This window comes from Oryzias melastigma, linkage group LG12 (assembly GCF_002922805.2).
Source record: "Oryzias melastigma strain HK-1 linkage group LG12, ASM292280v2, whole genome shotgun sequence".
NCBI classification, from domain to species: domain Eukaryota; kingdom Metazoa; phylum Chordata; class Actinopteri; order Beloniformes; family Adrianichthyidae; genus Oryzias; species Oryzias melastigma.
Window position 1 is genome coordinate 22,773,197 of NC_050523.1, and position 14,140 is coordinate 22,787,336.

Below are 14,140 nucleotides of genomic sequence, written 5' to 3' on the forward strand. Positions count from 1 at the left end.
AACAAATGTATTTGTATTTATCATGATAGTAATGATACGATAAATACAAATCAGTGTCTTCTTTTTCTAAACGGGTGAAATAAGACTTTGTGGCTCCTACTGGGATATTGCTAGTAAGAAATCCTCCAGAATGGCTCTTTAATGGTTTAAGGTTGCAGACCCCTGCTCTAGACTACTAACTCCTGTCCTCCACCCTTTATTACATTTTTAAAGGAGAGAAAAGCTGAAATCTGCAGATTGAGTTTAAACTGCTTCACAGCTTTTGTGTTTCTAGAATTTCTTGATTTTTTTTTTTTAGGGTTAAGTAATTGTTTCTGTTCTCATGGTGTAAATCTAGTCTGGTCAGGTGCTGGTTTAGTTTGTGCATTTTTCTCGTTGAGCAGCCGATTCATTATTCACAAACGAGTACATAATCTTCTACCTATGAATGTAAGTTTTCAGCCTTATGTTCTTTCTCCTGTCAGCCCGCTGGTCTAGCCGTGGATCGGTCTGGATCCTCAAAGAAAGAGGAACTGGATCCAGCAAGCGACGGAGAGGAAAAGTCAGGTATCAAATTGAAAACACTTGAACACGCTTTGTTCATTTTTGTCATTTAGTGACTAATGCTTTTGGGTTTCATGCTCAGATGGAGTCGAGGAGGTACCAGGCAGGCTGGCCCCTCCAGGCACAGAGGCGATGCTCAATGGCAATGAGCATGACGACACAAGGCACAAGAACCTGACAAATAGCAACAATAAGACTGCACTGTTGGTGAATGAGAATGGTACGTCGGACACAGAGCCCCCCCACGGTTCTGTCACTGGAAGCAACGGATTCATTCTGGCGAAGCAGCAGCAGGACGGCAGCACAGCTGCAGTGAACCCTGCGTCAGGAGTTTCCCCTCACAGGACTAGCTGGTCGCCTTTGGGCCAGGCAGGAGGGGGACCCAAAGCCAAACCCGCCCCCACCACTCTGTCGGGGTGTGGGCGGGACCCAGGCGCTCTAAGGACTGCCGCCGGTACGGGGACCACATCGGAACAGGGAACGTCGGACATTAAAAATGGCACAGTTTCCAGTCCCAGCCCATCTTCAGCTCCTGTTACTGTACACAGAGCACGCAAGACCATGTCCAGACCTGCTGTCAGCCCGGCACAGAAGGTAACCCTGGGTTATGGGGTTCCCATACTTTTGCTTTGTCTTACAAGTAAGCCTTTACGCTTATGCTAATCCCAATGTTTTAGAATGAAACTCGCCACTAATGAAACATTATCCAAAAACTTGTCAGATGCCTTCAGGTATGATTGTTGGTGAGCAGCACAAAGAGTTAAGGCTTTTCATTGAAGAGATGGTTAATCTATTTATGAAAAAGTGCCAGGTGAGTCCTGACATGGCTGTCTTCGGATGTGCCTGAGCCACCAAGAAAAAAACATCTGGAACACTTAGACAATTTGGACATTAAAACTTTCCATCTAGTCCTTATTTTACCAATCTTACTATCCTTCATTGATGTGTGAAAAGTCTTCTCAAAGTACATTTACAGAGCTGCCCTTCCAAAAAAAAAAAAACCCCAAAAAACTGAGTGCAGTCGGTAGTGCGGGGTGATATGATGATACATATCGTGTGGGCGATAGAAGAGAGTTTATTGTGCCATTTCTCTTCTATCATTTCTATTGTTTTTTGTTTTTGTTTTTCTTTATTGCTGAAGTTTTGTGCAAAAATGTGTTTTCCTACTAAGAAACTTGAAACTGAAATGCATTTAAAAAAAAAAAAAGGTTTCTTATTTGTGACGATTTAGTTACTTGAAAAAATACTCAGAGAAACGTAAGTGATGACTTTTTTGTCTATTATTTTCAGAGAATGACTGAAATATGCTTTATTTTGGTATTTTGTGATATATATCCTTATTGTGATATAAAATAATTTATTTCATGACACAGTTTTTTCCATATTGCCCAGCATTAGTAGTTGGGTGCATGCGTGATCAGGGATTTTTTTGACTGTCTGTTTTTAATAGGCACTTGGCTTAATGGTTTTTAGTCAACAGATTTCAATCAACTCTGATTTAGCGTTATTTGCTCAAACTTAATAGTATAAACTAGGGGTGTCACAAGTCTCAATTAAAAAGTGAACCATGTTACACCATTAAATCAAATGGTGGGGAAAGTGAATCGTTGCAGCACTACCAGTATGTTTACATTGAAAGTTTCAAAAAAATGTTTAGCTAAATTTAAGAAGAATTTAGTATTTATTGTTTTATTACATTACCCCAAGCTTAGTATGAGCCAAATAAAATATTTTTGTCATTCATAATTCCCTGTTAGCACATTTTAAAGTGTTTTTCAGAATTTGTTTATTTTTTAAATTTTATTATTTATTTTGCAATACACAAATCAAATATGGAATCAAAACAAACCTGACCCAAAAATCAATGTTTGAACCAAATCATGAAGAATCGTTCTTCACCTTATGCAATATGTGTCAAAGTCAAGGCCCGGGGGCCGGATCCGGCCCTCAGGTAATTATATGCGGCCCTCCAGATCATTTTATTTTATTGTTATTAATGGCCCGATGTTATCTTGCTCTTATTTCTAACTTGTATAATTTTGACAAAATATACTTTTATGGAGAATAAATTATTGAAAGTTATTTAAGGTTTAAGTTGATTTATTCTGAAATAAAAATGCAGCTTTTTTAATTTTCCTAAATGTTTTAAAAAGTTACTTTTTTAAAGTTTAAATATTTGCATTCTGCTAGCTTTTTGGACTATTTTGGCATTTACTAAGGTTTCTTTAGGCTATTCTGGAATTTAGCTAATATGTCAGCCACACGCTAGCTGCTAATTTAGGCTTTTTTCAGTTTTTTTAGGCTGTATGAAAGTTTAGCTATTTTTTCAGGTAAATGTTAGCTGTTTTAGCTAACCTAAGTTTTTTTTTTTGTTGTTTTGGCTAATTTGGCTAGCAACATCCACGTTTCAGCTATCAGCTTCAGCATTTTTAGCTATCAATTTCAGCATCTTCAGCTATCAGCACTAGCATCTTCAGTGCCCAGATTCATCTTACGGCATTCACACTAGCATTATTGAAGGTAATTCTATATATATAGTTCATAATTATGTTAAAAAGTTACGGTGTTAAAGTTTTAAAAATTTAGATTTAGTGTGTTCAATTAATATTTATCCTGTTCGGCCCGCGACCTAAGGTGTGTTTTGGATTTTGGCCCCTTGTGGTATTGAGTTTGACACCCCTGACTTATGCAAACTGATAAGTTGGAAACTTAATGTTTAGAATAAAATAATCATCCTTTTAAGTTCATAATATGCTATAGCATCTAATATTTATATTTTTATGAAGGCTGGACAGTAGCAGACTTTGAATCGAACTATAAGGTAAGTGCAGTGAAACTAACTTCTTTTCATTTCTGTCTTCTTAGCTTCTCAACAAGGAGCTGCGCGAGGCAAAGAACGCCAAAATGGAGGCTATTTGTGCAGCGGACACACAGCATTTCTCCACTCGGTCTCATCTACCTCAGAATCCACCAGATACACCATCTTCAGAACAAACGGCTCCATTATTTCCACCAGCAGTTACTGCAGAACCGGCTGCTCCTTCGGCTGCTTCCAAGCTCCAGCTAGGTGAGATGCATCCTGGTTACACGCACAGCTGAGGCTTACGTCTCAGGGAAGTTGTTGGTGTATCACTTTAAGAATATTTCTGCGATCCTGCAGGGGCATTCTCGTCAGGATTGTCATCTCGTAAAAAGAAGAGGAGGATGGGAACGTACAGTCTGGTTCCCAAGAAGAAAACCAAAGTGCTAAAGCAGAGAACTGTACTGGAAATGTTTAAGGAACTGCAGCAGTCTGCAAAAAGCCCCCAGGTAACGACATTTCTCTATCTTCACTCTTAGTCACTTAAAATTTAAGGACATCTTTGAAACCGTATTTTAGCCAAGCTTGTAGCTTATGTTAGAATAACAGGATTTTTTTCTCTGTGACAAAAAATGTCAAATTTATACATCTTGATAAGATGGAAGCTTTTATTTATTTAAAGCTACAGATGAAAGTTCTGCAGAGAAGAAACTACTAAAAACAAAATAATCTAAAGAAGTGATTGAAGTGAGATTTACCATGACCTGGGAATTATTTTTCTGGTGATCAGAGTTTTTTGCTTTTTAAAATTGGACACAAATTAAGCATTTTATGGTCTTTTTACTGTGTCTGCTAAGCCATGTCTCATTGTTTTTATACCATTCCAATATGGTGTCGCTCTTTATGGATCTTAGACAATAGTAAAAAGCCTGTGTGCCATCTCTAGCGATTAATTTCTATGGTCATGCCCACATCGGCATTTGCACTTATTTGGAAGTATTTTTCAAGTTCTAAAAGAAAGTTTATAACAGATTATCCTGAGTGACTGCCCAATGATGTTAGTTAAAAGATCTAACTGGACTTGAAAGTCTGGGGTCCCTGATGTTGTTTAATTAGGCACATTTTGATCACTTTGTCGGCTGAATTTATCTAACTGGAGCTTTTACCTAGCTAGTTTGTTCATCATAAATGAGCAGGATCTCTGAATAGGTATTCATCATCTGTATAGAAATGGTTCAATACTTTAAATAAGCTAATACTCAACCAGTAGAGCTGAATTACATCAAAAATAAAAAGGGACTAAAACTGAGCCCTGAGGAACTCCATATCAGATTGGAATATCATATTTTAGGCTATACATATTTTGAAAACAGTTTTTCTTAAGTCTATTGAAAAGAATATTTGTGATCAACGGTATTAAAAGCTGATAAAATGATAATGCAGTCCCAATTTCGTCTTGAAATTTTCTAATATTCCCTTGTAGATTGATCAAGTATTCTTAAAAAATGTGGACATGCTGCACAAAAGTGTGTAATATTTTTGTCATCAAAAGTAATACATTTTCAAGCAACTTTACTTCTATCTTCAAACCCCCATAAAACTTCAAGCTGGTGTTAGCTGCTTGTACAGTTTGAAAATGTATTTTTGAAACACCTATGATAACATTTAGGTAATTTTGACAGTTCAACAAGTAGAAGGTACAATATTTCACCACTTTATAAGTCTGCATTTTCAATAATGTTTCAAGCTTCTTGAAACTTTTCCAACCCCTCTTTGTTTCTGTTGTTCAGTCAGAGCTGCTTGATGTTTGAGAACGTTTACCCACAATCAGTCAAACACATTCCTGCAAACGTTTGATGGGAAATAAATCTCTTGTTGAATCTGACACAATATTTATTTTCAGATGAGTCCACTGTGTGGTTTTTGAGTTCTTGCTCTTTCTTATCTTCTAGACTAAAGACGTAAATGGGGAAAAAGTAGGAAATGCATCTGAGGAGGAAGAGTCAGAAGACATGGAGTCAGAGGAAGAGGAGCGACGGCGGGCACATCAAACTCCTGCAGAGCAGAAAACATCTGAACCCAATGAGAAGGTGGGACGAGAACTGCCGAGTCCTTTTCTTTATAATCTGACAATACATTATCATTTTTAATAAACTTTGCTGAAAAAATGAACAGGTTTCATAGTACAAATTTAAAAATACACAATATATTTAGAAGTATGAGGATAATAATATTGCATGATAAAACCACTGGATACAGTTATTGTAATTGTTTCTTGTTCTCTAAACATTAAAATTAATTGACTGTATCTGAGAACTGGGCCGAGTTGGTGTGGTGTGATGTCATTCATAGAAAATGGTTTACTTCCAGCTCTAATTAAATTAAATCAATTTAATCGCCATATTGGAGCCAGACAGTAAACAGTGATTGGCCCGTATCGCTCTGAGTCAACATTTCTATGGCAACCATTCTAACCTATCAGGATTGAGCTTTTTGGAAGACCACACCCCTACCACTTGAAAGCAGGCTTGGTAGAATCTATCAATCTATTATTTCAAAGGTGAAGCCATATTTTTTTTATTGAGGGATCTGATTGGTCGGTTATAACTTGAATAACTCACACCACAGAAAAAAAACTTGAAAACAAGAGGATTACCAAGAACATGTTTTAAAAAAAATGTAGTAGAGCAAGAATGAACATTCTGACTAAGTAATAGCTGTTATGTTGACTTATTTGGCTTCTTGGAGCCAGCAGGTACTTCTTGTTTGGGACACCGGGGGGAGGGGGTGTCACTCAGTGCAGTTCTTATTCTCAGTCAATGGTTCAATTTAGAAGTAAACTTAAACATAAAATACATATTTAATAGCTCTTTTTCTGCTCTGAACATTAAAAAAGTAATAATTTATTCATAAAAAACAGTAAAGTGATCTGAACATTATCTTTTAGTTTCATAGTAAACAAATGATATTGTGGAAGCCACACATGGCAGACCTGTTGACCAAGCAGAACTCCGGCTGAGAAGTGCTGATGTTTAACCTTCAATGCAGTTTGTATAAAAATCGTTTGAGTGAAATCGATGCCTCTGTGATCACATTTTCAGCATATTAAGAGCAGCTTTGTAAGCAAATGCTGCTGAACTTCATCCTAAACAGGCATAATGAAGCCTGAGCCCAGCACATTAAAATGTTGTGTGCATTAAGTAAATAAATGTTTACTTTTACCTTTCTGCTGGAAGTTCAGGGTTTTCTATGAAGAATTTTACTTTGATTTAACTGATTCCCTTCTGCTGCAGCTGTAGGCTGCTGTGGATGTACCCACTTAATAATGATTTAACATTTTTCTGTGTTCAAGATCAAAACAAGACATTTTGGGATTCTCTGTAAAATACCGCTAATAGTCCTTTCAATTTATTTTCTTGGGTGGAGGTGAAGGAGGAGCACGAGTCTGACGAGTCTGGGGAAGAAGAGGGAGAGGAGGAGGGCACAGAGTCGGACTTGGTAAGACCACCCCCCCATCATTCTCATCCTAACTTGATCAGAGTTTTAAATCTCACCTCATACTGCCTCTGTTGACTGAGGACGGAGCAGAAGTGAGTTCAGACACTTTCCTCTCGTTGTTATGCTCTCTGCCTGTCATTGGGTTAATCCCTGACTGAAGTCCGTCTACCCGCCTCAGAGCACCGAGTCTGCTTTGAAGAAAAGGCTGAAGAAGAAAAACAAGGTCGACAGCGCTTGGCTCCGGCCGTCCAGGAAAAGGAAGAGGAGGATGAAGACCAAAGGTGATCACTGGCTTCATGGAAAACAAATATGGTTGCATTTTGGGTAAACCTCCCCTAGTTATCCTCGAGGACTTTTGGACTTAAAAAATTAAATTGATAAAGGCTTTTAAATTTTTGTTTGATCAAATAACATCAAATGAAGCTAAAAGAAGTCACAAAAAGAAAAGGAAGATGGTTTATATGCTGTTAGAACAAAAACAAACAGATGATTAAATATTTCTAGCTTTCTTTATAAATAAAAGCATAAAGTCTCTATCTGCGTTTTGTAAACAAAAAAAAGCTTCCCAGAAGCTATAGTTCAAAAACATAGAGTAAGATTATTTATCTCCTTTGTGCATCACTTCATTGTACACACATTTTTTATTAAGGAAAAAAGTTTCATACTTGATGTCATTCATACTTAGAACACAGCGTAGGTTTTCATTTTTGTGCATTTAAAGAACAGCAGAAATCAATTATCTTAATTATGGGGCGGCGGTGGTGCAGTGGTAGGGCGGTCGACTCCTGATCAGAAGTGAGCAGGTTCGACTCCCGCCTTGCCCCCCCATGTGTCGAAGTGTCCTTGGGCAAGACATTGAACCCCGAATTGCCTCTGGTGGGAGGTTGGTGCCAGTGTTCAGGAGCGGAGCCACCACCAGTGTGTGAATGTGTGTGTGAATGGGTGAATGGGTCTGTGACTGTGAAGCGCTTTGGGCCCTTGAAGGAGGGTAGAAAGCGCTATACAAGTATACGCCATTTAATCAGAATCCTGCCTTTCAATCTGTGTCACATCTATCAGTATTAGGTGTCCCATTGCAAGTGGCCTTGGAAATCTTAACACCGGTTCCTGCTCCAGGTCTGCTTGGTTTTTGTCCTGGTTTTTCTTCTGGATGACTTTTTATTTCTTCATTTTCTTCTTGTTTGACTCAGACGGTCTGGAGGCAGGGGGTCAGCCCCCAGTGTCCCACCCCACTCGTCCACACGGTGACAAAGAGTACACACACATCGTCCCCCCAGAGGCCTTCAGCCCCAACAGAACGTCACAAAGCAAAGGTGAGGCGTGGAAACATCCGTAAGTTTGTCTTACTTCGCAGCTGGTTTTAGATCATTGTTACTGATCTAAAAATGGTTTTATCAGTTGGTTTGGATGTTAAATAATAAGAAATAATGTTTAGAGTATTTTTTTTATTTATTTCTGTGATTTTCTTTATCTCAAACACTTCAGCTCCGGTGGTGGAGGAGGCGCACGAGCTTCCGCTCTGCAGCTGCCGCATGGAGACCCCAAAGAGTCGAGAGATTCTCATCCTCGCTGACAGGAAGTGCATGGCTACGGAGAGCGTCGACGGTCAGCTCACCCGCTGTCAAAGCGCTGTCATGAAGCACGAAATGATGCGACCCTCCAACTCCGTTCAGCTGCTGGTTCTGTGTGAGGACCACCGCAACGGCATGGTGAAGCACCAGTGCTGTCCGGGCTGCGGCTTCTTCTGCAGAGCAGTGAGTAATCTGTCAGCTTCCTATGTTGTCTCTCATGTTAACAGAACACTTTCTCTTTCTTTTTTCAGTCTTGATTTCTCATTCAGTCTCTGTTCACCTCTGAACTACAGTGGAGAAAATACATATTTGATCCCTTACTGATTTTGTAGATTTGTACACTTAAAAGGAAATAAGAGTCTGTCATTCTAATTCATTTGACCAGTGAAAGATAGAAAATCACTTTAAAGAATTGTATATACATTTGTTTCATTGAGGAAAAGAAGTATTTGATCCCCTAGTACACAATAAGAGTTCTGGTTCACACAGACACAGTTCAATTGAAGACACCTGTTTGAACTGATGCTTAAAAACTTATTTCCCTCAATGAACTGTAAATATATGTGTCTGTGATTTTCTATATCAAATGAACCTACCATTAGAATAACAGATTGTTGATTACCTTTTAAGTGGGCTAACTTAACACCTACAAAATCAGCAAAGGATCAAATACTTTTTTTCCTCCTTTGTATGAAAGTTGTCTTGAATGTATAAATCAGACCTGGTCTCTGTCATCGTAATGGGACTTACATTTCATTTCTTCCTCTGTAACAAATTCCCAATTTTGTTTTTCATTAAAGGGCCTATATCATGTAAAATCAACTTTTTTGAGCTTTTGTATTATAATGTTAATGTCCCACAATAAACAACCCCAAAGTGGTATTTTAATCTGTTTACACCCAAATTTCTGAGTATTCCTCTTAAAACCTGCACTTTGAGCACCAGCCCCTCCCAATCCACGAGTTTCTCCCAAGAGCTAGCGTGATCGGGAAAACACTTATTTTAAATGGACAATATGCAGATCCATCCTTGTAAAAGTTTGGATGTTGTTTGCTTTTCTGCCCGAAAACCAAAACATAATGCCGAAGCCGGCTCTAGGTTGATGTCATAAAATGGGCGGTACCCAAGGAGTGAAAGGCGGAGCCTCAGAGAGTGAGGTAGTGTACTTCTGGGTAGGAAAAGAGCTCATGAAAAAAACTCGTATTTCATGATTAAATGTGTTATTTAGTGTTTCAAATGTAATATATGATAATCCATCCATCCATCCATCTTCCTCCGCTTCATCCGGGACCGGGTCGCGGGGGTAGCAGTCTAAGCAAAGATGCCCAGACTTCCCTCTCCCCGGCCACTTCCTCCAGCTCCTCTGGGGGGACTCCAAGGCGTTCCCAGGCAAGCCGAGAAACATAGTCTCTCCAGCGTGTCCTGGGTCTTCCCCGGGGCCTCCGCCCAGTGGGACATGCCCGGAACACCTCACCAGGGAGGCGTCCAGGAGGCATCCGGACCAGATGCCCGAACCACCTCAACTGGCTTCTCTCGATGCGGAGGAGAAGCGGCTCTACTCCGAGCTCTCTCCGGGTGACCGAGCTTCTCACCCTATCTCTAAGGGAGCGTCCAGCCACCCTCCGGAGAAAACTCATTTCAGCCGCTTGTAGTCGGGATCTCGTTCTTTCGGTCACGACCCAAAGCTCATGACCATAGGTGAGTACTGGAACGAAGATCGACCGGTAAATTGAGAGCTTTGCTTTCTGGCTCAGCTCTCTTTTCACCACAACGGACCGGTACAGCGACCGCATAATAGCGGACGCAGCTCCAATCCGCCTGTCGATCTCACGCTCCGATCTTCCCTCACTCGTGAACAAGACCCCAAGATATTTAAACTCCTCCACCTGAGGCAGGAGCACTCCACCCACTGAGAGAGGGCAAACTACCTTTCTCCGGTCGAGAACCATGGCCTCAGACTTAGCGGTGCTGACCCTCATCCCGGCCGCTTCACACTCGGCTGCAAACCGCTCCAATGCATGCTGGAGGTCCCGGTTCGATGGAGCCAACAGAACAACATCATCTGCAAAGAGCAGAGAGGAAATCCTGTGGTCCCCAAACCAGACCCCCTCCGGCCCCTGGCTGCGCCTAGAAATTCTGTCCATAAAGACTATGAACAGAACCGGTGATAAAGGGCAGCCCTGCCGGAGTCCAACATGCACCGGGAACAGGTCTGACTTACTGCCGGCCATGCGAACCAAGCTCCTGCTCCGGTCATACAGAGACCGGACAGCCCTGAGTAAGGCTCCCCGGACCCCATACTCCCAGAGCACCCTCCACAGGACACCACGGGGAACGCGGTCGAACGCCTTCTCCAAATCCACAAAACACATATGGACTGGATGAGCGAACTCCCACGAACCCTCCAGCACCCTGGAGAGGGTATAGAGCTGGTCCACTGTTCCACGACCAGGACGGAAACCGCACTGTTGTTCTTGAATCTGAGGTTCGACTATCGGACGGACTCTCCTCTCCAGTACCCTGGCATAGACTTTCCCAGGGAGGCTGAGGAGTGTGATTCCCCGGTAGTTGGAACACACCCTCCGGTCCCCCTTCTTGAAAAGGGGAACCACCACCCCAGTCTGCCAATCCAGTGGTACGGTTCCTGTTTGCCACGCAATGCTGCAGAGACGTGTCAGCCAAGACACTCCCACAGCATCCAGAGACTTGAGGTACTCAGGGCGAACCTCATCCACCCCTGGAGCCTTGCCACCGAGAAGCTCTTTTACTACCTCGGTGACCTCAGCTTGGGTGATGGACAGTTCCACCCCAGTGTCCTCAGCCTCTGCTTCCTCAACGGAAGGCGTGTCAGCAGGGTTGAGGAGATCCTCAAAGTATTCCTTCCACCGCCCAACAATGTCCCCAGTTGAGGTCAGCAGATCCCCACCTGCACCGAAAACGGTGCCTGCAGAAAACTGCTTTCCCCTCCTGAGGCGCCGGATGGTTTGCCAGAATATGTGATAATATAAATGGATATAGTTTACACTGAAAGGCTTAAGAATAGCAGGATATATGCCCTTTAATGCGTTCATGCTGGTTTATTCTAATCATGAAGGAGAGGATAGTTGGTTCTGTGTGTCTGATTTAAAATTGAAGTGTTAAAATCTTTACATCAAAGGAAGTTTTGCATTAGCTCAACTTGATGGGTGGAAACTGATCCAAACAAGAAGAGGGACCTGTTATTCATATTGGTTAATATGTCTAAAAGAATTACTCACTTGTCCAAGACAAAACCGGATCCACAATTCCATTTAATGCCAGAAAGACTGCAAACTTACAAATTCTACAGAATTTGTCCAGGTATAGTAGATGGTCATGTTTGTCAAGCTTAAGCTTGCTCAGCCTGCATTTCCTTCATCAGGGAACCTTTATGGAGTGCCAGCCAGACGTCAGCATCTCCCACCGTTTCCATCGAGCGTGCGCCTCAGTGCTGAAGGGTCAAAGCTTCTGTCCGCACTGTGGAGAGGAGGTCACCAAGGCCAAGGAGGTCACCATCGCCAAGGCGGACACCACCTCCACGGTGCCCTCAGCCGCCGTGCTTGGATCGGCCCCGCTCAGCGCTCCCGAAGGCCGAGCAGACACTACCACCGACAGGTAAAAGCCCTGCTGCTGCAGACGAAAGGTCTCGTTTTAGCTGCAGTTCTGACCCATGTGCCCTCACCCCTCACATGTCTCCAGCTCCGTGAGCTTGGCGGTTGGAGCTGAAGCTGGAGGGAAGGCTGACAGCTCTATTTCCCTTCCTTCTGCTCCGGGACTCAACAGCTCTGCTGTTCCTGGTTCATCCAGGAGCACATCTCTGCAGAGCGACAGCGGATCAGCAGCGTCACCTACACTCCTTCAGGGAGCACCCAGAGAAACTCTGGAGAGCGTCCTGGTGGCTCTGGACACAGAGAAGTACATAGCTCTGCTCAGACGATAAACATAACATTTAAATTTGACAGTTTTGTCAACATTTCTTGATCTGAATCCTTCTTTAGGCCGAAGAAGCTGCGGTTTCACCCCAAACAGCTGTATCTCTCTGCCAAGCAGGGAGAGTTAAAGAAGGTGGTCCTGATGCTGGGTAGGAACCCTTCTTCCTTTTTCACCTGTTATCAGTTCATCCCTGTAGTCTTAAACTTGAGTGAAACTCTTTTCATTGTGCAGTGGATGGCATTGACCCAAACTTCAAAATGGAGTCTCAAAACAAGCGCACACCTCTGCATGCAGCAGCCGAGGGGGGGCACAAAGACATCTGCCACATGCTGGTTCAGGTACGATCTACACCTGGAGCTCCAGGCTGGATAGGATCTTCACTTGTAGATGTTTATAGAAGCTGTTCTGTGTTTAAACTCCAGTCTGGAGCAAACTTGGACATGTGTGACGAAGACCAGCGGACTCCGCTGATGGACGCCTGTGAGAACAACAACATGGAGGTTGTGCTGTACCTGCTGAGAGCCGGAGCCAGTGCCAACCATAAGGTAAGCTGGCAGCAGGTTTTCGTGGATGTTAGCAATAGAAGTCGCACTGTAAAAGAAGAAGAAACTTTCTTAAAGGGGCCATACCATGAAAAATCTACTTTTTGAGCTCTAAAGTGTATTATACTGTTCATTCCTCACTATAAACAACCCCAAAGTGATATTTTGATCCTGAGTGATCCTCTAAAAACCTGCACTCTGAACAGCAGCCCCTCCCATACCCACGAAAACGAGCGAGTCCTCATGTGCTGATGTCACAAGGAGAGAAATGCCGCCCCCCAGGCTGACACTTTCTCCGCAAAGCTAGCAGCTCGAGCTAGCGGTGATCAGCTAGCTTGGCGAATATCTACCCCGCCCCCTCCAGCTCGCTCACAGCAGACGCTGGCTGTCTATGTTGTGAGTTTGTGCAGCTGACCAAGAAACGCTCATTCTTTAGCCTTCAAACTTCATGGGTCGGCATAGGAGCATATGGGCTGGTGAGAAATCGGCACAATGAGATGAACGTATCCAAGAATGGCACAAGCAGACGGGGGATATTGGAAGACAGAAGGAGAAAGGGAGCGGACTATTTCCTGGTGGAAAAAGTGAGCCACGAATTGAGAGAGCTGGTTTAATAGTTTAAAGAACTTTAGTATATTTTTTGGCAGGACTTTGACAGCTTAATTCCCAAACAAAAGTATAGTTTTATGTTTTGATTGTTATAATTGGGCTCATAATAAAGTCCTAGTGTTGTATGATGTCTCTGTGTTTCTAAAAGCCTTGTATTTTTTCGATTTTTGACAATATTCATGTTTAATTAGATATAAAATCTCCTAATTCTTCCTCCTGTTTGTGTTTCTAGGATGTAGAAGGGTTCACATGTCTCCACCTAGCTGCAAAGTCAGGTCACTACAAGATAGTTCAGCACCTTCTGTCCACGGGCCTGATCAACATCAACTGTCAGGTCAGCACACCTCCACCTTTGTGTGTTTTTCTTTAAATGCAACATTATTAAAAAACTGAAAGACAAAGAATAACTCTTATGCTGATGTGATCAAACTACTGTTGTTGCCGCCATGGCATTAAGAGTCTAATTTATGAAAATCAAACTCTTTTTTTCTTGAGCAGTTAGATTCCTTCCGTCTTTCTGGTTACACATCTAGACCAGAACTCTCCTTCAGATGTTTCACAAAAATATTCCCATCTTTAGTGAGTTCCAGTTGTATCCTGATGGGTTCTTCTGAGGAGGAGGGTTG

The 14,140-nt window shown here is 42.2% G+C and overlaps 1 protein-coding gene across 10 annotated transcripts in view; it reads left to right on the forward strand.

Annotated features, from left to right (window-relative positions):
* The window catches only part of ehmt1b (euchromatic histone-lysine N-methyltransferase 1b), a 37,477-nt gene that overhangs the window by 15,602 nt on the left and 7,735 nt on the right, over positions 1 to 14,140 (forward strand). For 5 of the 10 annotated variants that reach the window (XM_024299451.2, XM_024299458.2, XM_024299461.1 and 2 more), the window contains exons 2-17: positions 465 to 546; positions 626 to 1,137; positions 3,409 to 3,610; positions 3,704 to 3,852; positions 5,296 to 5,433; positions 6,770 to 6,841; positions 7,002 to 7,122; positions 7,901 to 7,957; positions 8,032 to 8,154; positions 8,327 to 8,595; positions 11,813 to 12,045; positions 12,130 to 12,345; positions 12,429 to 12,511; positions 12,595 to 12,701; positions 12,786 to 12,908; positions 13,747 to 13,848. In XM_024299451.2, coding sequence (XP_024155219.2) covers positions 465 to 546; positions 626 to 1,137; positions 3,409 to 3,610; positions 3,704 to 3,852; positions 5,296 to 5,433; positions 6,770 to 6,841; positions 7,002 to 7,122; positions 7,901 to 7,957; positions 8,032 to 8,154; positions 8,327 to 8,595; positions 11,813 to 12,045; positions 12,130 to 12,345; positions 12,429 to 12,511; positions 12,595 to 12,701; positions 12,786 to 12,908; positions 13,747 to 13,848 — 2,589 coding nt within the window. The remainder of the gene's footprint in view (positions 1 to 464; positions 547 to 625; positions 1,138 to 3,408; positions 3,611 to 3,703; positions 3,853 to 5,295; positions 5,434 to 6,769; positions 6,842 to 7,001; positions 7,123 to 7,900; positions 7,958 to 8,031; positions 8,155 to 8,326; positions 8,596 to 11,812; positions 12,046 to 12,129; positions 12,346 to 12,428; positions 12,512 to 12,594; positions 12,702 to 12,785; positions 12,909 to 13,746; positions 13,849 to 14,140) is intronic. The other 5 variants (XM_024299452.2, XM_024299454.2, XM_024299453.2 and 2 more) reach the window with 5 other exon arrangements.